The following is a 26,971-nucleotide window of genomic DNA, read 5'->3' as shown; positions in this document are numbered from 1 at the left end:
AGTGGGAAAAGACAGAGGAAGAGCACGTCCGTGTTTTCATTGTGCATTTGTGTGTGTGTGTGTGTGTGTGTGGATGATCCTCCTGAGGCAAAGGCATTGCTAATGAACTCCAAGTGGCTGTGGGAGGTAAACAAACAAACAAACAGTAGCAGCGGCTACTACATCACACCAAACTCCGGCGACTAGGACATCGGGATTGCTGCACACACCCCGTACGCACAAACAAATCAACCCACATACCCTTGAATATACATGATGGCTTTTGGGCATACAGTTTGAGAGCTGAAGAGATAGAGATAGGAAAAATTGAAAGGTACAGAAGGGGAGAATAATTTGAGAGAGAGGCGAAAGGGAGGGGTTGAATCGAGGAGATAGACGAACAAAAGGAGAGAGAGGACAGAGAGAGGGAGTGTGTGTAAAAGATGCAAATAGAAAAGAACAAGAGAGAAGTTGACAAAGCACAGTCACAGGGAGAGGAGCGTTAGAGAGGAATAGGGAAATCAGTCAGAGTGATACAGAAAGGTAAAAAGAGTTCGGGATGAGGAAAGAAGCTGTGGGAGCCAAGATGACAAAAATACAAAGAAAACACAAAGTGCTGGAGAAAAAAAAGAAATCAAAATACCAATAAGCTAAATAGACCCGATTGTATCAATAATATTCCCATTCAAGACTTGTGTAGAATAACTGTATATGGTGTAATTTGATTACATTTTTTTTGTGTGTCGGCTTGTCAGAGCAAAGCAACAGACGAAGCCAAGTGCTATCAACAAACTGACACTTTGTTCTAATAAAAAGACATTCCACCTCCACATTACTGACTCCAAAATGTCAGCTCCAACCAAAGAGGCTTCCCAGAATCCTGCTGTATGACCGAGGAAAAGGGAAGAGAATGCAGCATAACATGAGAACAAAAGTGTTAAAAGGACAAAGACGGTTGGATTTTTCCGGTAAGCTCATATTGCAGAACCACAGGGGCCGGCAGGTCGTTCCAGTTTATAGCAACACATAAGTGTGACGTTAGAGCAGCGGGGAAACTCAAGCCCAGGTCTCACGCAAGAATGAGATATTTTGAACAAACACTGACACAAGACCGAAAATTCCCCCGATTTTCAACTTTAAAAAAGGAAGCTACGTAAGTAGCACAGGAAGGAGGAAAGAGAACACGAGAAATGATCCGGGAGGCATCAGCAGAATGAATGTGTGAATGTTAAACAGCAGTGTACACAATGTTACAGTATACTGCACCATGACTGCCATGTGATATCTCTTTTTTCGGGACAGTTTCATACTATTAAATCCTTTACTTTGGCATCGGCTCCAAACTGCCATGTGACTGGTGGGTGTCCCAAAGCGTAACACAGAACTGTACATTTTCCATGAGCCTCAGGGCCCTAATTTCATGCTGCCGTGCACTTATCTTCTGCCAGCAAAGTATCAGTTTTGATGGGCTCGGGCAGATTTGCCAGTTTGGTGATGACATTACTGATATTGGTGTCAATGTTGGTATGCGTGGCATATTAAATTACAGATTAATTGCACAGTTAGGGACTGTATGAAAAGAATTACAGTAAAAAAGAGGGAGGGTTGTGCAGTTTTTTCGTATCCTATCTTCATGAAGGTAGGGTTTATAGCAAGGCTATTCTAGACTCATTAGCTACCTAAAACAGTGAGAAAAATTATCAAACTTTTTCCACTGTAGGTGTATGTGAACAGATAACGGTTCGTCTACACTTGAAACAAACATCATTTGCCGTTGGCATCACAGGTCGGGGGTGTTGAACTCCCGCCTTGTGACTCCTGCTTTGATGAGGACATTGGTTTATTCTCGGGAGAAGCTTCTCTGGCACCTCAAAAAATGCGTTCCCTCACTTCCAAACTGTGGATACACACAGCGTACAGGTTTAAGAAGGAGCTAATTGGCTGGAGTTGATGCCTGCCCTTATAGCTCCTTGATAATTTATTCTTGCAAGTACAATTACAAAAGCAGGTGTGTCACTGCTGCGCTGGCTCTCCTGCCCACCAGACATCTGATACTCAAGTTTGCTAAAAAACACAGCAGATTTGTGCAGTTGCTTGCACTTAGTTTGAAAAAGCACAGGGCCCTAAAAACCCCCATTGATATCCTCCCTAACGTGACCTTCATCTGGGGACAACGAAGGGCAGGAGACGGCCTGCTGAGTGTCACTGACTGTCACACGAGGACTACAATTAGGTTAGATTTCACAGGAGGTCTGTATGTTTGCAAGTGTATGTGTATCAATGGTGACACTCTGTACGCATTTTGTTCCAAACATGATTTGATTTTCATGGTGCATGAGAGTGAGAAATGGAGGAAATAGGATGAATCACTGTGAAATGAAAGCATATCAGCGTGGTGATCCAGCACGCGCATATACTATACTATAAGTGAATGGAGTGGGCGAGAAAAGACTTCATTGTACTGTATACCGTATGTATGAGTAGATTGACTTAGAATTAAAACAATAATCAAAATGTTTAATGATGGTTTTGTCTTAATTTGTCCTATTGTCCTCGCCCTTCTTAAGGGAGCCCTGTGGAGTTCTCGTAGGGCGCTTTCACAAGCCAACATTTAGTCTGTTTTCATTTAACTCTGGTGCGGTTCATTTGGGCGGTTGTGAACGCAGTAATCGTACTCTGGTGCGGACCAAAACAACCGGTTTCCAAGCGAAAGCAGGCTGCCTGTGTGGGCATTTGTTGAGACGGACACAGGTAAACAACAGGTTAACCTGAGTGGGAGAGGACTGACCTGGACTTTTGCAAAAGTCCGATTTTTGCTTGATATCCAAAGAGAAAAGAATATGCTAAATAAAGTCCACAAAAATAGTGATGTTTATAAAGTCATTTGAGATAAACTGAAGGAAAATGGATTCATGCGCACAGTAGATCAGTGCCAACTCAAAGTGGAAACATTTCGACAGCAACATACAGTATATAAGTGCCTTATTTATTCCCTGCGTAGGAGCAGCAGCTCTCAAGACGAAAAAGATAAATCCACTTCTTCGTACACGCCCCTCAGCAGATTATTTCTTTTAATTTGGTGAGCTTTAATTTGTGCACTGTGAAAGACTAAATGAACCAAAAGTAACAATTTCACTCTGAGTCGGACTAGCCAAATGGTAATGATGTGACGTGCTGTGCCGAGGCTTCGGAGTGTGTGTTGAGTAATCCGGGAAGTTTTCTGTGAAGCATGTATCGAGGCTTGTTTAGACCGATGATGTCATTGAAGACGCTTGAAGCCGAAATGCAGTTGAGAACTTATTATTCCTGAATATAAACTAATAATGTCTCCCATCTATCATTTTCCTATAGATACACAAGCACACTCACTGCCCTCTGCCCGGTTAAACCACTGCCACACATCTGTAATGTATCTGCCTGTTTTACACTATTTGACCAGTAGGTGGTTTTGTGTGCACATGAAGCCCAGATGAAGCCTCGTGAAATGAACCCCTTTGCGAACTAATTTGCTGGAGAGCTTCAGTGCTTCATGAAGCTTCCTCTCATCATCACTACCAAATGCACTATGGCTTGAGAAAGAGCCCTTATGTTCAGTGTTACTCACCATAACACATTGTGTGTATCCTTGAGGCCTTATAAACCCATTGAGTGCATTTACTTATAACAATTCTTGTATTTAAATTCTTGAATTGTTTACATCCATGTTGGCTAGCTTGCAGACTTCTTCTTCTATGCCTTGGTTGGTTTCTTTGTGCATTAGCGCCACCAACTGTTGATCAGTGGAAAAGTGTGAAACTGATGGCAGGAGCGGGGATTGCGTCGCCCGCATCTGTGCATGTTCGTAGTCGAGCGTGTGAATGATACAAACAAAATGGGGACTCACTCATGAAAACCAGTGGGCAACCCTGGGTCTGAAAAGTGAAGCCAATGCTGAAGTGCCTTAAACTTGCATTCTTTCTAACAGCCAGCAGGGGGCGACTCCTCTGGTTGCAAAAAGAAGTCTGATTGTATAGAAGTCTATGAGAAAATTACATCTCACTTGATTTATTACCTCAGTAAACATTGTAAACATGAGTTTATGGTCTCAATTCTTCAATACAGCATGATGTTCATTTAGTAAATTATGGTCCCATTTAGAGTCAAATAGACCATAAAGCAGGGGATGCTTTAGGGCGTGGCTACCTTGCGATTGAGAGGACGCTATTACGGCATTGTTTGGTCTGGATCTTTTCCGCATTTTCATCTTACGGTTCATGAAAGTTAATTGTAACATTTTGGTCACCTTCGGTTGTACTTAGCTCCACTGTCCAGTGTCACTTCTGGTTGCAAAGAACCAAGATGGCGACGGCTAAAATTGCCAAACGCAAAGCTTCAAAACAGTCCACAAACCAACGGGTGACGTCACGGTGACTACGTCCACTTCTTATATGGCAAAGACATTGCTCCATATTGCTACTAGTGGTACAAAAACTCTACAGGGTATGCTAATCTTTTATTTTTTATTTTTAACATATCTAACATTCTTCTTCCACTCCTCTCTTTCACATTTTTCTTGTCACCACATGTGGTGGCAAGAAATGCTTATCTTTATGTCAGCATTGTTTTTTTTAAGATACATTTTTGTATATGAAGATTCTTAGTCATCCAGGTCAAATTCTTTCTCGAAGCCAAAGCAGGCTGGATTTGCTGTTTGTAGACTCATCCAAGGAACTACATTGGTTCTGACGTGTGGGGAGTTCCCGGGCATTCAAATCTCAAAGAGTTTAAGTTTTGCTGGGGGAGTTTCATGTTGCCGATAACAGGAACAAATACAATTGTTTGATATGTGGTTTCAAACTGTCACTGGGTGTTCAGCTAAAACGGTGATGAAACTGAGCAAAAAAAATCATCAATTTCACAGCCTCATCGATCCAAGATCCTTGACTACCAAAATTGAAGTAGTCTGAAAATGACTAGACTGTATTGTGGATATTTTTGGGGTGTGCCTTTGAAAGAATAACTAACTTGCTATCCCGCAAAAAATTGGACGATATAGCTAACATTGTTAGAAGGGGCTTGTACCAAATAACTCTCCTTGTGGTTGCTGAGGCACAGCTCCGTCCATGAGACTAAAGGAAGGGCTTTGCAAGTTCTAGCCCTTTCTGATTAACTCTGAAAAAAAAAAAACTCTCCCTGGGGAAACATGAGCGTCGGTCTATAGGTTTTTACATGCCGCAAAGCAATTTCAAAGACAAGGTCTATAGGTATTCACGTGTTGGACGAATGTGACACGCTGTGTCAGTGAGTGGATGTTCATCCAAGAACAATTAAAAATGGTGGATAGCAGCTGGCAGCAAGAGTGTAAATCAAACAGGGGCAAGGCGAGGTGAGAGGAATTAAAAAAAAGAAAACATAAAATGAGGTTGTGCTCTGATAGGATTGTGGCACCTTTAAGTGTGAAAACAGCGTTTAATTCCTCCCCAGTAAAGCCGCTGCTCTCCCCCCCTCCCCTCATGAGACGTCTCTCTGCATGAAAAACAAATTGTACGGTAAAGTTTTCAGTGCATATAGCACAGTGAGTGAAAGAGTGAGCAGTAGGAAGAGGGTGACATAGAAGTAGAGAGAGATGAGGAGGTGGTGGGGGAGGGGAGGGGGGGGGTGGGACATGGAGATGATGAACATGCCATTCTGATCGCCCCGCGCTGTGCTGAATGTTCTGCAGTGACACATACGTGACATCAGAGCAGCCCGATATGACCGCCAGAGGAGCCCAGTGCAATGCAAAAATGAGGACACATCTTTCAGCATCAGTGCCCCACTGTCTACAGACACAGGCATACACAAACACACGCCCACACGCCCACACAAAGACATACAGAGAGAGCAGCGCCCACATCCACTGAGTGCCATGTACATTTTTTTTCAATTAGAGGCGACAGAATGCTTTAATTCATTATCTTGCATGCAAAAAAGGGAGGAAAAAAAACAGTGGGGGGAACGAAATGTTGTTTGATATGATCAGGGTAGGTGAATCAAGAGAATGTCTCATGACATGCGGCATTTCCCATAATAAAAAAAAAATCATAATGCCATCTAGTGTTATAATGTGACATAAAAGGCTGTTTGTTCAAGTGCACAGCAATACATTCACATTTATTTTAAGTTCGTACCGGAACACTCCCCCCACCCATACACACACACACATTACTGTGACCTGAGAATCTTCCAGTCAGCACCAGGCGAAGCTAGCATACATGTGATCAAATAACATGCCACCTTGGTTAACCTCAGCGGCCTGGTGACACGCTGTAAAGGGCCCGAGCTGACCTATGCCAACAGAGCTTGTTTATCTGCATCTCAAGCCAGAACAGAGTAAACAACATGGACATAGGAAGCACCCTCATGCAGCGGAAAAATACCATGCATTTTTCAGTGCTATGTACATGGGTTCAGTTGAGGATGAACACACAAACACACACCCACACACACCCACAGACACAAGTATACGTGACTTGCGTGCCTTTAATTGCTTGCTGTTGCATGATCCTGTACAAACAAAGGTATCATAGTTATAATACTATAATACTATTACTTTTAAGGTCAGGTCATTTTGGATTTGGTGACGGTCTGACAATATGGAGCATCTACTGTTTTTTATGTAGCAACAAATTTATCAATGAACATATGATTTTTTTATGTAGTTCTACATTTTGGGAAATATATATATAATTTGCTTTCTTTCCGAAAGTTAGATGAGAAGATCGATACCACTCTTCGTATTTGTGCGATAAATATGAAGCTACCCCAAGCAGCCGTTTAGCTTAGCACAAAGACTGGAAAGAGGAGAAAACAGTTAGCCTGGCACTATCCAAAGGTAAAAAGAAAAAAATCGAAGCTCACTAATTAACACGTCATATCTCATTTGTTCAATCCGTACAAACACGCAAGTATAAAAACAACCAGTTGAGGTTTTACGGGGGGTTACATGCAGGACTATTTCTTGGCTAGGAGCAGTGACTTCCAACCAGCGTTTTTTTATAGGCTATGGATGAGATAAACGAGATATAACATGTGAAATAGTGAGCTTTAGAGGAGCTGGTGGGCAGATTTCTTTTCTTTTTAAAAAAATAAATAAATCTTTTCTAGGCTAGCTGTTTTCCCTGTTTCAAGCAAACCAAGCGCCGGGCTTTGAAGTAAATTTTCAAAGTGGCCAAACTGTGGAATTACAACTTCTGTGTCCGTCACATGATGCCAAAAGAGACGTCTGTAAATCGGTAGATCATTTTATTTTTTTAGGTAAATCAACTTCCCAGTACAAACACTTGAATAGCCCTTATTTAAATTATTAGGTATAAGTTGCAAAATGCACTAATAGCCAAGTTATTTCTCTTCCTCCGTTCATGTGAATGAGCCCCAGACCGACGGTAGTGAGCTAGAAGGGAACCTGCAAGTTGGGGAAACTCTCGCGAGATGGTTAAGGATAACCATTGATCTTGAATAGTTATGGTTAAGATGGGTCATTGGGTAGCGAGTCTCGTGATAGTTTTGCAAGTTTTTGCAGATCTCAGATCAGATTTCGCAATTTGCGGGATTCCTTTTAGACACGACCCAGACCAATAGGGCCAGACCAAGGGGTGGGGAGGCGGGGTTAAAGGTCACACTATAGTGTGCTTGCTCTGTGGGGCCCAATGGATGCGGATGATCGCCAAAAGATCCGGGTAATTTTATACCCTGATGTTGAACTTCTTTTTGGCTTTATGTGCCACTGAGCAACTTTCATAGGAATGAACGTGGCCCTGCCTCCGACGCTGTATCCAGTTCTCTTTATGGTTTGGAGTCTTTATGCTAAAAGCGCTAACCATCTCCTGGCTGCAGCTACATCCTGAACAGACAGATTTGAGACTGGTATCAAACCTCTTATCTAACTCATGGCACAAAAAACAAACAAACAAGCGCACATAGAACATCAAGGGTCGATAAAGTTAATTGTTGCCATCAGAATAACCCCAAAACGTGACATTTCTAGCATTTAAGTAGATTAAAGCAGTTAGATGTCAGGGCATAATTTCAAGGAAGTGTGACTTTCACCTTCTACAGGGAACACAATTGCAAGCATCAGGTAGGTAAGGCTGTGATTTAGCAGTAATTGCTAACGCATGTTAGCTGTGGAAGTGTTGGCGGTCGGGGGTTGAGGGGGGGGGGGGGGGGGGGGGGGGGGGGGGGGGGGGGGGGCGCTGTGTAGTGAAAACTACCCGCCTCAGATTCCTGTCTTTTTCCACTGGCTCCTACCAGCGTTCTGCCAGGCTGTTAGGACATGAAGAGCACATACAGGACAGGTCACTGCCACAGAGAAGGGGGGGGGGGGTGGTCAGCCTATCTGCTTTCCTCACTTATTACCTTATGCACCAATTAGCATGCTTTGTTTACTGGCACGAGTCTTGAGAGAGGCTTGAAGTTTGCAGCAATTTAATTATGTACAGCACACTGCGAAAGAGCACGGAAAATTGAGGTGGGCTGCGAGGATAAATGCCATCCACAGTGCTCCCTCTCTCTCTCTCTCTCTCTCTCCCTCTCTCTGTCTACTTCTGTGTGTAGCTGAATGATTCTGTGGGGTTTATTTATGTGTTTGTGAATGCGTGTGTTTGTGCATGTCGGCGTGCGTCATCCCCCGAATTATAGGTTTGACTTTCACAGTAAGTCCCCTCGCTGAAGCTCTAAGGATCTGAAAAAAAATATCAGGCTACTGTCTTCAGTTCAAATGAAGCGCTTGCGAAAGACAGCGGGAGTTCAAAAAGTTGATTTAAGCTCACACATTCTTCTGTATTTAAGTGAAAGACCTTATGGGCTGTAAATTAAATACACAAAAGGAGTTCAACCGAGGTTCCCAGAACTCGAAAAACAAGTGCCAGGTAATGCTGATGAACGACTTGGAAATCTTTTGAAGCTTTTCAGAATCGGCCCTAATGCACATTACAACAACAAGTGAAATAAGCTTTCTATAAGGCTTCATAACCTTCATGAATTTTTAATGTGTGCTGATGCCACAAATGCCATAAAATGAGGCAAAATAGCTTTCGACTGTTAAGTATTAAATCAAAATTTTCCGTCCACTTTGAGAATGCAATCTCATGACCGTATCAGCAACACATCCTCGTCATACTGCTCTGCCACGGCTACGTGCTCCTATTCATGCTGAAAATACTTGGAACAATCAAATGTGCACATGCTCCCTTTCTTTTCTTTTTTCTACTCAAGCACAAATGCACACACACACACACACACACACACACTCACACACACACTCACACAACACAGGCACGACATTCATGCCATGTGATCTTGCTAGGCATTATGCCAACGGCCAAACATGTCACTTACCAGAAATCTCTGAGACAGAGTGAGAGAGAGAGAGTGAGATAGAAAGAGAGAAAGAGAGAAAGAGAGAGCGAGAGAAGGATTCTGCACATTTGTGAGTTTGTGAGAGCTCCTTGTCGAGTGGAAGTACAGTAACAGTACATACACAGGGAACATGAGATTTAGCTGCTACAGTTATCTGCGATGGTGTGGGGGCAGTCGATTCTGAGAAAAGGAAAAGAGGCACGTGATCTTTGAGATCTAATGTGGAATTGTTCTGAGGAACATGCCATGTTTACTGTTCATTGTCTAAATTCTTGGAAGGCTTCCTGAAATGCACGCAGTGAGCCAAAGCAGCCCAAATCAGTTACATTTTAAGATTCCTGATGGCTTTTCTCTGATCCTCTCTCTCGCTCATTTGCTCCCTCATTATTTCTCCGCATGTTTTACTGTATTTCAGCATGTGCATAAATGGACCGTACCTGTGTGTTTGTGCACAGTAAATGGCAAAGAAAATGTACTTTAACGGCAGTAGAAACTTCCAGCTACATTATTATCTCTGTGTGGCCTACAAACCACTGGGGGAACTAGAAATTAATTTTAAGGGTGCATAAATAAACAGGAAGTGTTTTATCTTATCCTCAAATCTGTGTTTTCCTAGAGTGAGGCTGAAAGTAGGAGGGACTGACAAAAGGTATTGCATTCGAATAACTACCCAACCCTCTTTTTTTGGCTTTGGCATAGGGCGGCAACGATTATTTTAATTGTCGATTAATCTGTTGATTTTTTTTCTCAATTAATCGATTAGTTGTTTGGTCTATAAAATGTCGTAAAATGGTGAAAAATGTGTTTCCCAAAGCTCAAGATGACGTCGTCAAATGTCTCGTTTTGTCCACAATTCAAAGATATTCTGTTTACTGTCATAGAGGAGGAAAGAAACCAGAGCATATTCACATTTAAGAAGCTGGAATCAGAGAATTTTGACTTTTTTTTCTTAAAAAATTACTCAAATCAATTATCAAAATAGATGGCGATTCATTTTAATAGTTGACAATTAATCGGTTAATCGTTGCAGCTCTACTTTCACCTTTTTGGCTGCAAACTAATAGGGTCATGCAGAATAAATGCACATCTTTGGTTGACAACTTTCAGGCTGATCTCTCTCTTTTTTTTTCTATTCTTTTCCCTCTTCTTGACCAAACATTCCTAGTGTTGATTCAGGTGGGAAACCATGTAGCTAGCTACTGTATATCAGTTAGAAGACAGACCAAGGGAACATTGGTCATTTGGACGTAATGTAGTTTCTCTAAGTGGATTTATGTTACAGCCGCGCAGCCAGATTCACCTATTTAGCAGTCAATCTGATTTGATGTGACTTCCAACTTAATTTAGGCTTTGATAAGAAAATATGTGGACAAGGCAAGGTCAGCTTTAGCTACTATTCATCTGCATTTCAGGAGATGAGGATTTATACCCCTTTAGAACGCACACATGGAGTTGAGTGGATACGCCTCCCTTCTTCTGTTTGTATCTTTCAAACCTTTTGGATGGCCAACTTTAAAGTCATCTGAGATATACGGATTTACCAGTCAGTTATACCGAACTACTCTCATACTGACAGAAAAAAATCAATACTACATAGTATCGCGATATTTTGTGTGGCAATATTGTTTCAATATACGGACGTCAAGTATCGATCTTTTATTATATAAACTATTAACCTCTTAACAATCCGGCGGACCCGGACGCTATTCTGTCTTTGTAGCGGGCTCAGTCCTAAAGCTAGAGTGAATTGTAAATGGACTTGCATTTATATATTGCTTTTCTAGTCTTGCTCAAGGACACTTCGACATGTAACCGGAGGAGGCGGGGATCGAACAACCGACCAACCTTCCGATTAGTGGACGACCTGCTCTACCGTCTGAGCCACAGCCGCCCCCAAGTGAATATACTGGTATCATATGAAACTAGAAAACCTAAGGAGTAGGGATGTTACTAATTAACCGTTTAGCCGTTAACCGACATTAAGCATTTTAACCACCTTAAGAGAGTCTGAGCTGGTGTTACAGATACAGGAAGTTGGCTCCCGTCTATAGCTCGCTTGAGCGGAGGAGTTGTAGCCTCGTAGCATTTATTCACCGACAAATAAACTGTACACACACTGTCTGCTACACCTACGTTCACAGCTGTAACGGCAACGACAAAAAAACACACACACGGTCTGTCGGAAACTCGCTGAAGTTACGCCACGCTGACAGACCATATGTGTGTGTGACTACGACGAGCACAAAGCTATCAGCAGAGCTACAGCTGCTAACGTAGCACAAACACACACACTGTTTGTTGGATAATCGCTATCGTTAATCTGGACAGACAGAGTGTCGTTACGCCGGGCAGACACACAGCTGACAACCTGCTAAACTAAACTAAATGTGCGGTGGAGACTTTTACTGGGAAAGTGGCTGCATGTCCGCGACACTACACGCAGCATCGTAGCTGCTAAGTTAACACTTCCGGACGGGCGAACTGGAGACAGTGAACGCAGCACCGTGGCTGCAACAGTAGCTCTTCTGACGGTGAACTGGAGACTCAGTTGTCTGTTGTGCTCATACACTGCAGCTGGCGCACCGCTGCATGCGAGGCACTAATCTTGTCAGTTAACGGTTAATAATCGGTTAAGAACATTTTTCAAAATTAGCATCCCTAGTAAGAAGTGTCAGCTTGTTGGGAAGGATGCTTAATAACTCTCAAAAGTTACGCTAAGTTTTTGGCGAGGAAAAACTGGCATGGCCATTTTTATGGCCTCTTGACCTCTGACCTCAAGATATGTGGATGTAAACTCTGAGATGAACAGAGTGAAAACTGTATCTTATCAGATAAAGCAGATGTTGACAAACTGCATACTTTGCCTTGTTGAAAAATATTCAGTCCATCGCAAAATCTTTAAAATCGCAATAAGATCTTATAGTGACTTATCGTGATGATATATTGAGGAGCCTCTGGTGATTCCCACCCCTACTAAGAAGAGAACCAAACTATTTTATTTTTTATTTTCTGTCTCTCTCTTAAACAGTTTTAAGCGACAAAACTGCATGACAGAACATCTGCATGTTGGCCAAACAGAACCAGTGCCACCCAGACCTGGAAACACTTAAGTATAATTTTGCAGATGACATTTTAAATTGTTGCTACTTCAAGGAAAAACCACCATGACACCTTAGAAACTACTGCGTGCTGGGAGGGCACATAAACCGATTTGTCCAGTAAAAATTGAGATAAAATTAGAATCATATTCACATTTCTATCTGTGGTGACATTAGACATTCTTTCAGTTAACCTTAACTGTTCACTTCTATTACCAGCAACCAAACAAGCCTGAACACACCACCACCAGCAGCAATAGTTCTGTGCTACATAGAGAAGATGTATGAGAATATGATGTATGACTGGTGCCCTGTATCGCATACCATCAGCAGTGACTCATTACTGTCTCAGGAAAGGAAAATCAAACACACATAAACACACTCCCCGCATGAGTATACACGCATATACAGGGCAGATAAAAGTGCACCAAGCAGGCACACACACACACACAGAGCAAATGAAGCAGCTCTATAGGGACAAAAACTCCAGGTTTTAAATGTTTGGATCAATAAACATCGTCTGAGTGTATTATTGTTATCCTTAAATATTTGTGGACTAAGAAATAAAGTGCTTTCCATGTGTTGAGGCAACGTCAACTCTTTTCTCATTTGTGTGTCTAACAGGAGATGAGGCAAGACTCTCTCAGTCTTTGTACTTTCCTCCGCCGGTATCCGCATCAGTTCTATTTGAAACCGTGTTGTCGTTCTCTCTCCTCGACACTCCCCACTTGCACACAGCCCCGGGCCCCCTTGTGGAATGCTGTATAATGTGAGGCCTATGGAGGAAGGGCATCCCGGGACACGGCGAGAGCACACACACACACACGCTAAACACACTCACCGACACACGCAAACACGCACACACAGACAAATACAGCTGTTGAGAGCCATCACAACCCTTTGGCAGACGGCCAAGTCAAAGACGAGCGGTGTTGGAAGGGCCTCCGTTTAGAAAGAAAGAAAGAAAGAAAGAAAGAAAGAAAGAAAAAAGTCCAACATTTTCCATGTATGTTGAGTTAAACACTGAAGATAGAAAGTTGGCAGTGAGAACTCACATTACCCCGAACTGGTTTCCCCGTATTGGAGGCGAGGTGTATCATAAAGTACCTTGATAAAAGCTGCCTTTGTCTTGCCTTAGGACGGGCTGGTACACCTATGGAATCATGCTGTTCTAGTTATTCAAAAGGGAAGTACAGAACATCTTGTTATCCCCCATTGTACATGGGAGAAGCAGAAACAGATGGGCACTAAAACACTCAAGAATGGTGAGGAAGGCGGCACACATATGACTCTACATAAGACAAGCAGACATTTCTAACGTCCAACCTGTGTGACACCTGTCTTGGGGGCCCGGATGCCTCATCATAGGGGCTGCACAATTAATGGAATATTAATCACGATCACTATTTTGGCTTCCCACAATTAAAAAACATGATCGCCTGCAATATGGACGTTTCAAATGAGCGTTCTGCTCATAGAAAACTCTAAAAAGCGCTTCCTAAACTAACAGCCGGTGATCGAGATGTCTTGGCTTCACTTTTGGTTATAGATATTATTTATACAACCGATGTGTTTATGATTAAATTGAGAGCATGAAATTGTTTATTTAGCTCTTAATGTTGCCAATTTTGCTCTCGAAGTGCGCCAGATTGAAGCATTCAACTTTATAATGTAGCTAACAAAAGGGGGTAGGCCGAATATTCCTGTTATTTTTTCTCATTAAGAAATATACAGTATAATATAGCAGAACAAAAATATTGCAATGTCAGTTTTTTCCAACATCATGCAGCCCTATTTTGTACATTAGCAGGATGAGAGTGCTCTCTAATGTGAAAGTGCAATCAAAATATGTTGTCGCTAAAAACCAATGAATAATCGTGATAAATAATCGTGATCTCAATATTGATCAAAATAATTAGAATTTTGGCCATAAGCGTGTAGCCCTACCTCATCATATACTGTAAGTCACAAACACACACACACACACACACACACACACACACACACACAATCTGGGTTGTTACCACAATGACAAAGATAAAGATGTAGACCGTAACTAAGTTGGAAATATTTGGGATTTTTTGTCACAGTCATCTTGAGAACAAAACACTTGACGGTGGACCGGAGAATAAGAATGAGAGCAGGGTGACAGAGAGAGAGAGAGAGAGAGAGAGGGAAGGAAAGTGACAGGAAATGAAGAAAATTGCCACAAGCTACACGCCGGCTAGCCACACACACACACACACACACACACACACACACACACACACACACACACATACACACACACACTGCACCCATGTACTGTACACACAGGAGGAGAAGGGGTGGAGGGAGGGGGTGGGGGGTGAGGTATTGCATGTACTGTATACTCAGATGACTCCTGCAGGGTTCAGGTGAGGTAAACAGAGCTGCAACTGACAGACCTCACACTACAGCAGGCAAAAGTGTATAAATGAAACTTTTATAATGTTTACCAATCACTCTGACATATTTAACATTATCAATTTAAATGTATTAATCCATTTTGGTTCACAATCCTCACAGCTTACCTCACCTTATGTTTTTTATTTTTTGGATTTTAAAGAAGAAAAAAAAAAAATAAATGTATCTTCACTGTATCTTGAACTAACAGTGCTGGTTGAGGATTTTGAGGAGCCAGCTGTCTTGGATCATAATAAACTGTCTCCTACTTGTGAAATAATGACCCTGACAACACCAGCAACTCCCACTGTTTAGTGTAAAGCAGGCCTGTCTGTACTCCTTGTCGCAATCATGCACAACATATAGGCACCACAATGGATGGATGCATTATGGGGTGGAGATTTATTTTTGTTTGGTTTGTTTTGTTTTCATCGTGACGCCAGGACATCGTACCACTTTCTCATACAGTTGAAACTAGAATGGCACAACACTATTTCCTGTGGTTTGAGTGTTTAACAAAAAAAAAAAAAAAAAAGTGGTGGTGCCGGGCATTATAATTATAGACTACAATGACATGTGGGTGTAAAAAAAGAACTACAAATATTAGCCTGATTATGGGACTCTAGTAGTGCCGCGTGTTTGGAACAAACCCACCATCCTCCTCCTCTGCGTAAAACCATCGCATTTGGCGAAGTTTAAACTTAGTTAGCTGCTAGTTTTTAACCCACATTAAGTCCCCATGTTTGTTAATGTCAGCAGATAGTCGGGTGGGTGTGCTGCTGCTGCCTATTGTACCTCTAAAGGAGGAGATAATGCATGGTAAAACCTATGCGTCACACCAAACCAGGCACTGTAAACACCAAGACAAGAAGACAGTAGAGGAGGGAATATATTTACCCGATGTGTATGTCGCTATTCCATGAACCGCGGCGGGTTGTCAGCTGGCAGCAGATGTGGCAGGCTTTCTCTTCTCTCTTCGGGATAAAAGTTTGTGTAAAAAGAAAAAGAAGCAGGCCCCGGTTTCCCCCTCTCGTCCTCTGTCTCTCTGTCTCTCTCTCTCTATAAGTCCAGTCCTGTCTCCTATCTTGGCTGCTCGTCCCCCATCTCTCTCTCTCCTATCCCACTCTCTCTTTATCCCTTTGCAGGAAGTGAACGCGGCTCACATGCACAGTGCAGGCAGCCTGACATCATGCACCACTCGGGGAAGAGTTTCTTTTTAAAGACGCAGACGGGTTTTTTCTTCAGTGGGTCCCGCCAGGTTCTACTGTCTGTACTGTATAGGTACACTATAGTGGAGTCTAGTCTACTCTAGGGCGGCTGTCTGTCAGCACCGGTCGGTCATATCGTGGAGCCTTTACGGACACACGAACTCGCTGCACTCTGCGGGCTTAAAGGTGCAGATTTGTGTCTGTGTCGAAGCCTCCGGGGGAAGAGTCAGCCCAACACTGGCTCGAATATGGGATGTAAAAACAACTTATAGGGGGCTCATTGTGCAGCTGTGCGTGTGTGAGACAGTTGTGCTCCTTAAAGAGGATTTACATGTGTGGTTACCTCACGTGTCCCTATGTGATGACAGCTAAAGGCTCCATGATGCGCATGTGTGCTGCACTGCTGAATTAGAAGCGCCAACTGCTGGCGGTGTGACCTCAAGTCAACTTTTCTTTACTGCAGGCACGCGATAGCACACAGCACGGTGCCACAGCGCACTAAATCACTGCTGCTAAATAGGCTCTACTGTACTTCACACTGGCACAATGTTCTCCTTTAATTTCTATATGAGCACCATGTGCAAGGATGCAGCATTGTATATTTAAAAATGTTTATATTACCATGTATATTTTTTAAAGCTGCAGTGGGTAGGATTGGAGCAAATATGATTTTTATAGAATGGTCAGTGTATCTTGACAGTAGTGCATGAGACAGATAATATAAGAAGAAAAAAAACATGTGTCCTCCGGTGTCCTCCGGTGCTCCTAATGACATCTGCAAGATTTCACAGACCGGAGGAAAACAACCAATCAGAGCCGAGCCGGAGCCTTGCCGTCTATGAGCGGCTGTCAATCACTCGTGAACTCCGATCAAATTAGGCAGCGCTGATTAAATATTAATCAAAATTCTGTTACTGTAATGACTATTTCTCTCCTGAAATGTTTTCAGAAGCATCTTGTAGTGTACTGTTTAGCTGTAAAATGAGAAAGTTTGTTAGCCATGTTGAGATCTGTTGAGGAAATACCAAGCACTGCCCACCAGCTGAGCACAGCTAATAGGAACGCTCTCTCTCTCTGAAATGACCTGTGATTGGCCAAAGTCTACCATCCACAGGCTAGATTTTCTAAAGCCTGAAAACAGAGCCATGAGGAGGTGTAGAAGTCTAGTTTTCTCTCAGAACACTTGAATTACAATATGCTGAAAGGTTATTATGGAATTTTTGCCCAATGATTCATCACTCTTCATGGCAGGGTATCACCTCACCCACAGTATATTTACATACTTTATACTCAGAGCCATGCCTAGCATATGCTCAGTGGTGGGAAATGTGTTAAAATCCATTGCTAATGGAAAATATGTCATAACAAGTCAAGAAAGCAAACTGAACTATTTGTGAAGATTTGTCCATATAAGATGTGAAGTTTCAATTATCAAGTTTTTGGATTGGATTTATTTTTTTACTTCCTCTTCTCTTTACCTCTTCTTGTTAATTTGATTACTTTTTAGAGGCCGGAAGAGGTAAAACCACCTATGTAAAAAGTACAAAGCAAAGATAAATGGCATAGCTGCATGTAAATAAAACAACTCTATAATGTATGTTTATTTTTCCTAACTCCTTAATCATCTTGTGACCCCACAAAATGTATACAGTGACCCCCTGGAGGGGGCACGACCCTCAGCTTGGGAACCAGCCGTGTAAGTATTCCAGGTTAAACTCCAGCAATCCATCATACTCTGTTATCTTATTATCTGTTTTGCAAGTCAAATCTTTTCTGAAAAGCAAGTGACTAGAAACAGCCATAAGATAAATGTTGAGTAAAAAATGTAAAATGTTATATTCTGATAAAATGGATTTACTGCCTGGTAACATTTAAAGGGGACATATCATGTTCCTTTTCAAGTACATATTTGTATTTTGGGTTTCTACTAGAACATATTTACATGCTATAATGTTAAAAAGAAAATACACATTATTTTTCTCATACTGTCGGTTTGTACGTATATACCTGTATACCTCTGTTTGAAATGCTCCGTTTTAGTGCCTGTCTCTTTAAGCCCCCCCTCCCAAAAAAGCCCAATCTACTCTGTTTGGCTTGCGAGAAAAATATGTTGCACCTTTTCAAAGGTAGCGCTCAAGCTGTGGGCGATATGTTCTAATTAGCCTCCATGTGATATAGGAAGGGGAGACAGATCTGAACGGCTTGTTCAGTGCTTGAAGTGAAAAAAAATAAGTGCCGGTACTCCCCTTATTCACATGTAGGTGTTTTATTCATTATTTTTATAACCATTTTAAACCGTGTGTCATAATCAGATGTGATTTTATTGCTATATACCTGTATACTTGGGCTATGCATCTTCTACAGCAGGTCGATAATACTCCAATAATATTCACACTGGAACATTATAGTGTTAAGGTGGTGTGTTTGTATATAGTGTTAATACTTGAAGTGCTTTCTAGCCAACAGCATCACTCTATAATATATTATGGTATGTCTATAGGCTGGAATAAACAGGAGCCAGCCAGACAAGCAGGTATGCATGCAGAGCTGAGGTGTTTGAGCTCTTCCTTCAGGTGTTAGGAGCAGTGTCAGGATGCTCCTACATTTTATACAGAGACACATTCTGAATTTCTGCAGTGAATAAAAGATACTATAGGAAATATTGGGTGTCCTCCCCTTAGAAAATTTGAAGGTTTTTGACTTAAAACTATGCAATTTTATATAATTTTGGACCATTATTATTATTAGTTAAATGATTATTTTTATTATTTATAACAGCTTTCGTCTGAACATTTAATTCTTCTGGAAATGTAAAATCATATTCTGTAAATCAAAAGACCAGATTCAGAAAACTTTTCAATAATGTTTCATTAATTACATTTGTTCACAAAAAAAGTTATGACGAACAGTTCAAAAATTATTTTACTAAAAGGACGTGAATATTGTATTGATAAATTACAGCAATGAATCTCCATTATGAATCTCCCAGAGAACCTGATATGGAGAGGGCAGAGGAGAGTCTGCAGCTTGTGAGAAGCTCCAGTACGCATGAAGAAGTCCTGGTACGTTAAGGAGTAAATGTAGAAGTGCTGGTACCGCTGCGTACCGCTGCGTGCGTACCGCTGCGTGCGTACCGCTGTAATGTACGTATCGCTGTACCGCCGCGTATCGGCCCATTTCGAGCACTGGCCTTGTTGAATCACATGTTTTCTGACCATATTGTATTGAGGAAGTGGACGTAGTCACCGTGACGTCACCAATTGGTTTGTGGACTTTTTGAAGGCATTTCGTTCGTTGCCATCTTGTTTTTTTGCAACCAGAAGTGACACGAGAGGGGGGAGCTAAGTACAACCGAACATTGAATAAGACATTTTTAGGTGACCAAAATGTTATAATAAACTTTCATGAACTGAAAACACACTGTGAAAGGGTTAAAGTTCTAAGACGAAAACATGGACAACTCCCAGACCGGACATGCAGTGGTAGCGACCTGTCAATCACAAGGTAGCCCTAAAGCATATCCTGTTTTATTATCTATTTTATTCCAAGTGGAATCATAATTTACTAAATAAACATCATGCTGTATTGAAGAAGACATGAAACTAGCGAAATGAGACCATAAAGTCATGTTTACAATGTTTACTGAGGTAATAAATCAAGTGAGAAGTAGGCTCATTTTCTCATAGACTTCTATACAATCAGACTTCTTTTTGCAACCAGAGGAGTCGCCCCCTGCTGGCTGTTAGAAAGAATGCAAGTTTAAGGCACTTCAGCATTGGCTTCTGATCTAGGCAGCATACAAACAAATAACTGGGTTATCTTATTTCATAGTTTGTGGTTTAGGTTAGGAGTTTGGTAGGCAATCCAAATACCCACATGTACAGTATGTACACAAGCACTGAACAAGTGAGCTTTTCATAGGTTCCCTTTAAGTACAATATCCTCAAAGCTGTACTTTTTTTTCTTTTTCTGTAAACCAATTTAGTAAATGAATTAGTTACCACTGTTTATACCTGTGTAATCTTATCTCCCAATTTGCTCTACTATTCATTATTACATTTGACATTGGTGTTTATCTCTTCACTTCATGATGACACTGGATTATCTTTATTTCTCTCTCTATCATATTATATCTCATTTATAACCTCTGTCAAGTACCATGTATTCATCTGTACCATGATGTGGAGTCACTCTATTAGTGCTGTAATATTCCTGTATGAGCTCACAGTGACATTTAATAGAGTCTGCAGTGCCCTTATTGTACCTCTTGGTATTTAAAAAGTGTATGGCAGCACTATAATATTCCTATAGGGACTATCATGTGTCTGTGGTACTCAGTGGCGAGTTTATAATGATCTCACTGTACTTAAGTCGATGCCATTACTACAATCACATTAATGTTTACAAGGAAATTAAAGATTTTTCATCATCCAGCTCAACTTGTAAAACTGTAACTGTAGCCTAATGAAATGACGGCTAATTTTGTTCTAGTAGCAACACAGACTTCATCAAACTGGGATGAATGAAGTCCACGTGGTGTGACGTGTTTCATGAACTTCAAAAAGTAACCAAATACAGGAGAGGATGTGGATCTATGGTCAGGACTTAAAAAATGAAACTGCCGAGCCATTCAGGCATAAGCAATCGACTTCAGCTTTTCAAACAAAAAGAAGAAATGAAAATGAGTAGGCCATGATTTAATCATCAAGCCTACCTTCTGCACCATGTTGACATCACAAGACAACTCATGTTCTCTCTGTCGTAAACTGGGCTGTCAGCTCGGAGCATGAGGCATATGATGTGTTGATCCTCAGAACAATAGCTTATTGTTTCCCCCCTCTGATTATCCAATTACAGCCAGAGGCCATACCGGTCTCAAGCATGTCTCAGTCGGGCCACCAGCCTCTGTGTCAAAAGTTCCCATCTAAAGATAGTTTCCAGACTCTTTTGCTCGTCACTAGCCGACGATAAACATGGAAATCTAAGCTGACATGACAGCACAGTTATCCTCACAAATTATATCCGTTTAAAAAAGCTTATTTGAGTGCTTCAGCCCTCCTTAGATCCCGTAAGCATACTTCATGCCATGTGAAAACGAGGCTATATAAGGTGATTGGGACACAGCCATTGCCATTGTTATGCTTGGCAGACACAGCGGGGTCTAGTTATGGCTGGTGTTTGCGTGCTTCAGGAAGCTAAACAGAGAAGTCTGTCAGAGCAGCTCTGAGACAACGTGAAGCGAAGAGGGCGACTGATGGAACATTTGACCCAAAGACATTCTCTATCTGACCTGTCACACACTCTTGTGACACGGCTTGAGGCACGCCAACGTGGGCGTTAGCCAACACAGTAAACACAGTCACTTCGCAGTGCATGTTAAACATTTCGTGAACAGGAAATGCATTTAATAACTTTACAAAAAAAAAGTTGATCACTTATCCTGCTATCGAGTGGTGCAAGAATGAGTTCTGAAACTCGGAAATGAGTCAGCATTTTCAACATTTCATCAACAGAAAATGCATTTAATAACTTTACAAAAAAAGTTAGTCACTTACTCTCCTATTTCCTGCCACAAAACCACATTATACACACACACAAATTCACTTGTTTTTGGTCACTTTTATCCACCATAAGTCACCATGTCTCTGTGGTACATGTATGTTTTTACATGATATAGTGTTTGTTTACACACGACATAACCGGAATCATCTCAACCTGCATGGTACAACTCTGCATTCAGAGTGGGTTATTTTGGCACAAATGACCGCCTTTGCATCACACAGCCATGATGCACATCATCCACATGATCAGTCACTTTTCCATGCAACATTGACATTCACATTTTCCATTTACATTTTCCATTTGTTGAAAATGTAAACAAATGGGTTTCTAGTCAAGATTTCAAAATTTGTTAAAACGGTTTACAAATGGCATGAAAATACAATTGAAATTGGAAAGATTTGGACCCTCTGACTAAGTTTGACTCACATTCAGATTTGACTTCATGCATCATTTTTGATATTCAGCAACCGGGCGGTTCGCTCAGAGTTATACAGAACATTTTTAAAAGGGACTGTACACACTGTTGTTACAAAGTCTCTTATTGTATTCTACCATATCTGAAACAAAACCAATACGATTTTGAGTTAACGTCAAAGGGATCTTTTTGACTAGAGCTGAAAGTGATGCGGAGCAGTCCTACGGGACAAGTCGTATGCTGTCCCACAACGCCACACAATGCTTTAGTTACAGTTTGAAGCATCTACTACATTTCCCACGGGCACAGCTACATGTCCACAAACACCATGAAGCACCAGCCGAGCCCCCCCACCAGAAACATGGTGATCTGCATGCTGTAGATGATCAGGTCATTGAGCACCCCAAAGTCCAGGCGCCGGTGCCCCAACAGGAGCAGAATGACGGACAGCTTGTACTGCAGCCGCAGGAGCACGCGCACGCTGACGTACTGCAGGAAGAAGAGTACGGAGAGCGCCACCCACAGCAGTGAGGTCAGCAGGCTGCAGCCAAAGTAGAGCAGGAAGCGCAGGAAGCTGTACATGCAGCGCGAGCGCAGGTAGAGGTCAAAGTTATTGTACTTGGTGCGCACCAGCTTGGAAGCGTGCGTCGACCCGCAGGCCGAGTGCATGCAGGTGGTGTGGGGGCCATGGAAGCTGCGCACCCGCCGTGGGATGGGGATCACAGGCATGGGTGGGCTACCGGAGCCCAGCACGGTGCACAGGAGTCCCAGGTACAGGTGTTACAGTCCTCTATGGAGGAAGTTGGCTTCATTTGGTTGTGGAGCAAAGAGTGGCTCGCACAGGAGCCCAGGAGGAGTGAGACGGAGCTGCTGGGAGCGTCTGTCTGCTGTCAGCAACCTTTTCGCCTTTGAATGCAACAAGAAACGACATTGTTAGTGTGTGTTTTTAATACAGTTTTCAGAATGCACATGCACACATTGTTGCAAACCTAATACAAGACATGCAGGCCCGTGCATACTTCATTTACTAAAACCAACAGGTATAGATACATTAGAACAGTCTGCACAGAAAGCTATACATTGTGTTTTAATGGCTCAATCACAGCTAACACCTTTGATCCATACAGTGGTCTCTAATGAAGTGCCCGTGCAGAAGCAGTGGTGGACTTGGTGATCTTACATGCAACACCAGGACGTCTCTTCCTCCTCACCAAGAGAAGCTGCTGTGTGAGTCTCAGTCGACTGGAGGAGCATTGGATCACATTATAAACAGTTTGGCTGGAACATCAACACACGAGGTTTGTTTTCTGTTTTTTTCCCCCCAAGATGTTTGACTGTTTTGAGCCCGCGGAGATGAGATGAGGCGGCGACGAGCCGGCGCTTCTACTTCCGGTCGCAAAATATACGAGTCATCGTGCGGTGACGTCAGCTGTTAAAGGGGAAGTGCTCCTAGTAGGACAGAGGGGAGGATGCTCTCTATTCTCACACACACCAGGAAAAAACAGGTACATTTTGAGGTTTTGGACTATTTTTGCTTCCATAACATGTCTTCTTTCACACTAGTGGAGAGAAAACACCCGAAATACACATTTAGGTGTTTTATTTTATTTCACTTTGTCTATTTGCATCTGTAGATTTCTCTTAAATTCACCCACAAATAAGCATTATTTGCATATGTGAACATACAATTTAAGAAAACTTGTAATACAAAAAATAGGGTGATCAACTGGAAAAGTTTCAGAGCATCAGATGAGCTGTGTCACTCTGTCACAACTTTTAAATCCCATGTTAAAACTAACTTTTATAAAATAGCTTTTCTGAACAGCTGATTTTGAGTCATTTTGTATGCTTGTGTGCTGATGTATGTGCGTATGTATGTGCATAATGTATGTATGAATATGTATATGCCTATTTACCTATTCTATTGTTTATGTTGTGAATATCCTTGGAAAGCACTTTGTGCTTATGGCTTGAAAGTGCTCTATAAATAAAATTACTATCATTTTATATGGCATCAAAACATGCCATATATATATATATATATATATATATAATATTTTACCATAGCCTACATCTCTTTAAAGAAATCCAGAAATCTCCACTTCAGTAGCACTTACATACTCCAAACTTTCCAGTTTCATTCCTATCTATATCCTGAAACTTTTTTTACCGAGGGTTTTGTTCATATATCATTCATAGCCTGATTTATACAACAATATATTCCTAAAAACATGCCAATTTTAAAAAAAAATGTTTATGGATGCTGACAGTATTTTATGATTGATGGAGTGATAAAAAGAGATATCGACAATTCCCTCTGTAAAAAACCTTTGACTCTAATATGTCAACAAAATGAAACAGGAATTTTGAACCTGGCTTTATCCAATGTTCAGATTTCTGTGTTGGAAGTGTATGCAAATTACCACATATTTGATAAGATAATGCCTCATTTTCATATGTAAACATACAGTTTCAGAAAACTTGTAATACAAAAAAAATAATTGCCAAGTTCCATGGTGGTATCTGTTAAAATGTTTACTCTATTCACCTGGGGTGTCTCCCCTTAAACAACCATATTCTCCAAACATCAGTAATTATTATAATTATGTATTATGTACAGTATGTGTATGTCATTTTGATTTCAGTTTGCTTTTAGGTTCAAAACTACATTGGACATTTTTGGGAATTTCCCTACTTCCCAATAACAAAGGGAAAGTAAAACAACCACTTGGTATTTAGACTATTTTCTACAGCATCAATGACATTAAAACAATAATATGCAGTTAATCAATGTGTCCCCACAATCTGTCACAATATTTGTGTATATGATTGTTGCAGTTACAGTTTGAGGGAAATTTCACCACAAATAGTCAAGTCAAGTCAAGTCAGGTTTATTCATATAGCACGTTTCAAAACAACTGGAGTGCTGTACAGGTTAAAGTGAACTGTAAGTAAAACACCACCAACAAAAGCAACAAAACAACAACAGGTTGCAATGGAAAAATAAAAGGCAATATCATAAAATGTGCACAAATCTAACACAGATTCAGAATAAGTCTTGTAAGAGCAATTTATAAAAATAAAGGAGTATAAATACTAAAACATTCAAGCATTAAAACACTGAGAGCAACCAAAGGCCATTGAAAATAAGTATGTCTTAAGGTTTCTCTTAAAAGTGTCAATGGAGGAGGAACATTCAATGTAAAGTGGAAGGCTGTTCCAAAGCTTTGGAGCTGCCATACAAAAACACAAAATACACAAGAAACAGGGAAAGAAAAAAAAACCAAACCACTTTTTTATTAATTCCAAATATGAGGAAGTGCATGTTTAACATTTATGCAAGAGGGCTGGGTAACTTTTCCTCTTTACTTCCAAAGAAAGACTGACTGCAAGGTCAAGAGTGCATCGGTAGTCATGTGTCTGTAAATCTCACGCAAGGTTGCACAGTGTGCCCACACGCTCGTCCTCAGAAGTGTGTGAAGCCTCTCACTCTGTATATCAAGTAACCTTCGTTGTGCAGATTTATGGGTTGGCCGGAGAATGATTACATCCACGCTATCTGTCAGCAGGCCAGATGGCCGCAGGTGATGTATAAATCATAATGAAACAGGCTTTAAAAAAAAAAAAAGAGTTTATTGCAGTTGTTAATAGCGTGCTGGATCACTTTACTGGGAATTTAAAGGTGTATTATGCAAAAACAAACCTTATAATATTTAATCAAACATGCATAAAACTGTCCTTGGGGCTGAATATATTAATCTGTGTGCTTTGCTTTCATATTATGATTATGATTGAGTTTAGCGATGAAATCCATAGCATAATAATTTGAGTGGCAGCCAAACTCTGAAGTCAGCTCTGGCCATACAAATTAAAATGGCAGTATATTAAAATGGAGTGTTTTCTTTGTCCACAAGAGAGCGCCCACTTATCTAAACATCTTCCATACTACAGTACAGTTTATACCTCTCACTCCAGGGAGCCACAGTGGTCTAGAATGAATCCCATTTGTGCAGGAGATACCTTTTTTATTATTTGTGAATTCTGGTTCACAAATAATCAGCTCATCATATCTCATCTATTAAAAGTTTATTGTCTGAAGGGTCAACTGCTTACTCAGTCAGCATCAAAGCTACGATAATAAGTGGCAACTTTCAGTCTTGAAACCCACTTACCACCAGCCATCTACTGTACTATATATTCAGTGTGTTGTTGACTTGCACGATCCATCTGTCTAAATGCCTTTTTTTTCTCCTTGCAGGCTTTCTGATAAAGAGTTTTTAAAGCTTAGGGTCAATTGTTGAATTCATTGGAAGAGCTGCTTCCAGTACTCTCGTTATTTTGCTCATAGCCTCTTTATGAACCTGATGGTTGGCGATCAATGCCATCACTGTGACAAACAACCTCAAGGCACTGAACTCTTGCTTCAGAAAAAAAAGAGAGAAGCCTCTTCGTTTTCAGTATTAATAACAGATGTTACATCAGGATATTTGTCATACAGGAAACTTGAACATGAATTATGGCATCACCCATATCTTATTCAGTTTAAAGGTGCAGTGTGTGGGATCTGGCGCCATCTAGTGGTGAGGTTACATCTTGCAACCAATATTAAGCTTAACTTCTCCTGTGTGCCAAGCGCGTAGGAGAACTACGGTGACCGACACGAAAACGGGAATGGCCCTATCTAGAACAAGTGTTCGGTTTGTCCATTCTGGGCTACTGTAGAAACATAGCTGCAGATATAAACGGCTCATTATAAGGTAACGAAAACACAACGATTCTTAATTTCAGGTGATTATACACAAAAGAAAACATACCTATTAATATTATATTCCATTTTTGCCAATAGATCCTCCTAAATGCTACACGCTGTTCCTTTATTGTACAAGCTGAAAATCCATCCATGTCCA

At 41.2% G+C, this 26,971-nt stretch overlaps 2 protein-coding genes and 1 long non-coding RNA gene across 7 annotated transcripts in view; 1 reads left to right on the top strand and 2 right to left on the bottom strand.

Annotated features, from left to right (window-relative positions):
* LOC119477861 (nucleus accumbens-associated protein 2) overlaps positions 1-16,396 on the bottom strand; it is a 36,581-nt gene extending 20,185 nt beyond the window's left edge. The window contains exon 1 of one of the 3 annotated variants that reach the window (XM_037752016.1): positions 15,777-16,396. The gene's annotated coding sequence lies outside the window, so the exon portion shown is untranslated. Of the gene's footprint in view, positions 1-639; positions 650-15,776 lie in introns of those variants that run through there. The other 2 variants (XM_037752021.1, XM_037752020.1) reach the window with 2 other exon arrangements.
* Positions 16,397-18,115: 1,719 nt separating this feature from the next.
* LOC119477865 lies at positions 18,116-25,451 on the top strand. Its single transcript, XR_005204334.1, has 3 exons — positions 18,116-18,296; positions 20,309-20,314; positions 25,442-25,451. It is a non-coding gene; the product is annotated as an uncharacterized LOC119477865 (long non-coding RNA).
* LOC119477863 (transmembrane protein 250) lies at positions 21,568-23,476 on the bottom strand. 3 transcript variants are annotated; one of them, XM_037752023.1, is made up of 2 exons: positions 23,177-23,476; positions 21,568-22,970 (listed from the first exon to the last, which is right to left on the bottom strand). In XM_037752023.1, the coding sequence occupies exon 2, from the start codon at positions 22,791-22,793 to the stop codon at positions 22,374-22,376; it is 420 nt and encodes a 139-aa protein (XP_037607951.1). In that variant the 5' UTR covers positions 22,794-22,970; positions 23,177-23,476; the 3' UTR covers positions 21,568-22,373. The 3 variants fall into 3 exon arrangements, with proteins under 3 accessions (XP_037607951.1, XP_037607950.1, XP_037607952.1); XM_037752022.1 differs by having other exon boundaries at positions 23,245-23,476; XM_037752024.1 differs by having other exon boundaries at positions 23,276-23,476.
* Positions 25,452-26,971: the final 1,520 nt, after the last annotated feature.

Source organism: Sebastes umbrosus, chromosome 19 (assembly GCF_015220745.1).
Source record: "Sebastes umbrosus isolate fSebUmb1 chromosome 19, fSebUmb1.pri, whole genome shotgun sequence".
In the NCBI taxonomy this organism is placed as follows: domain Eukaryota; kingdom Metazoa; phylum Chordata; class Actinopteri; order Perciformes; family Sebastidae; genus Sebastes; species Sebastes umbrosus.
This window is presented reverse-complemented; position numbering and strand designations above follow the sequence as displayed.

What these genes read in the sequence shown, in the direction of transcription:
- LOC119477863 (XM_037752023.1), bottom strand. Translation starts at nt 22,793, where the DNA reads ATGCCTGTGATCCCCATCCCACGGCGGGTGCGCAGCTTCCATGGCCCC.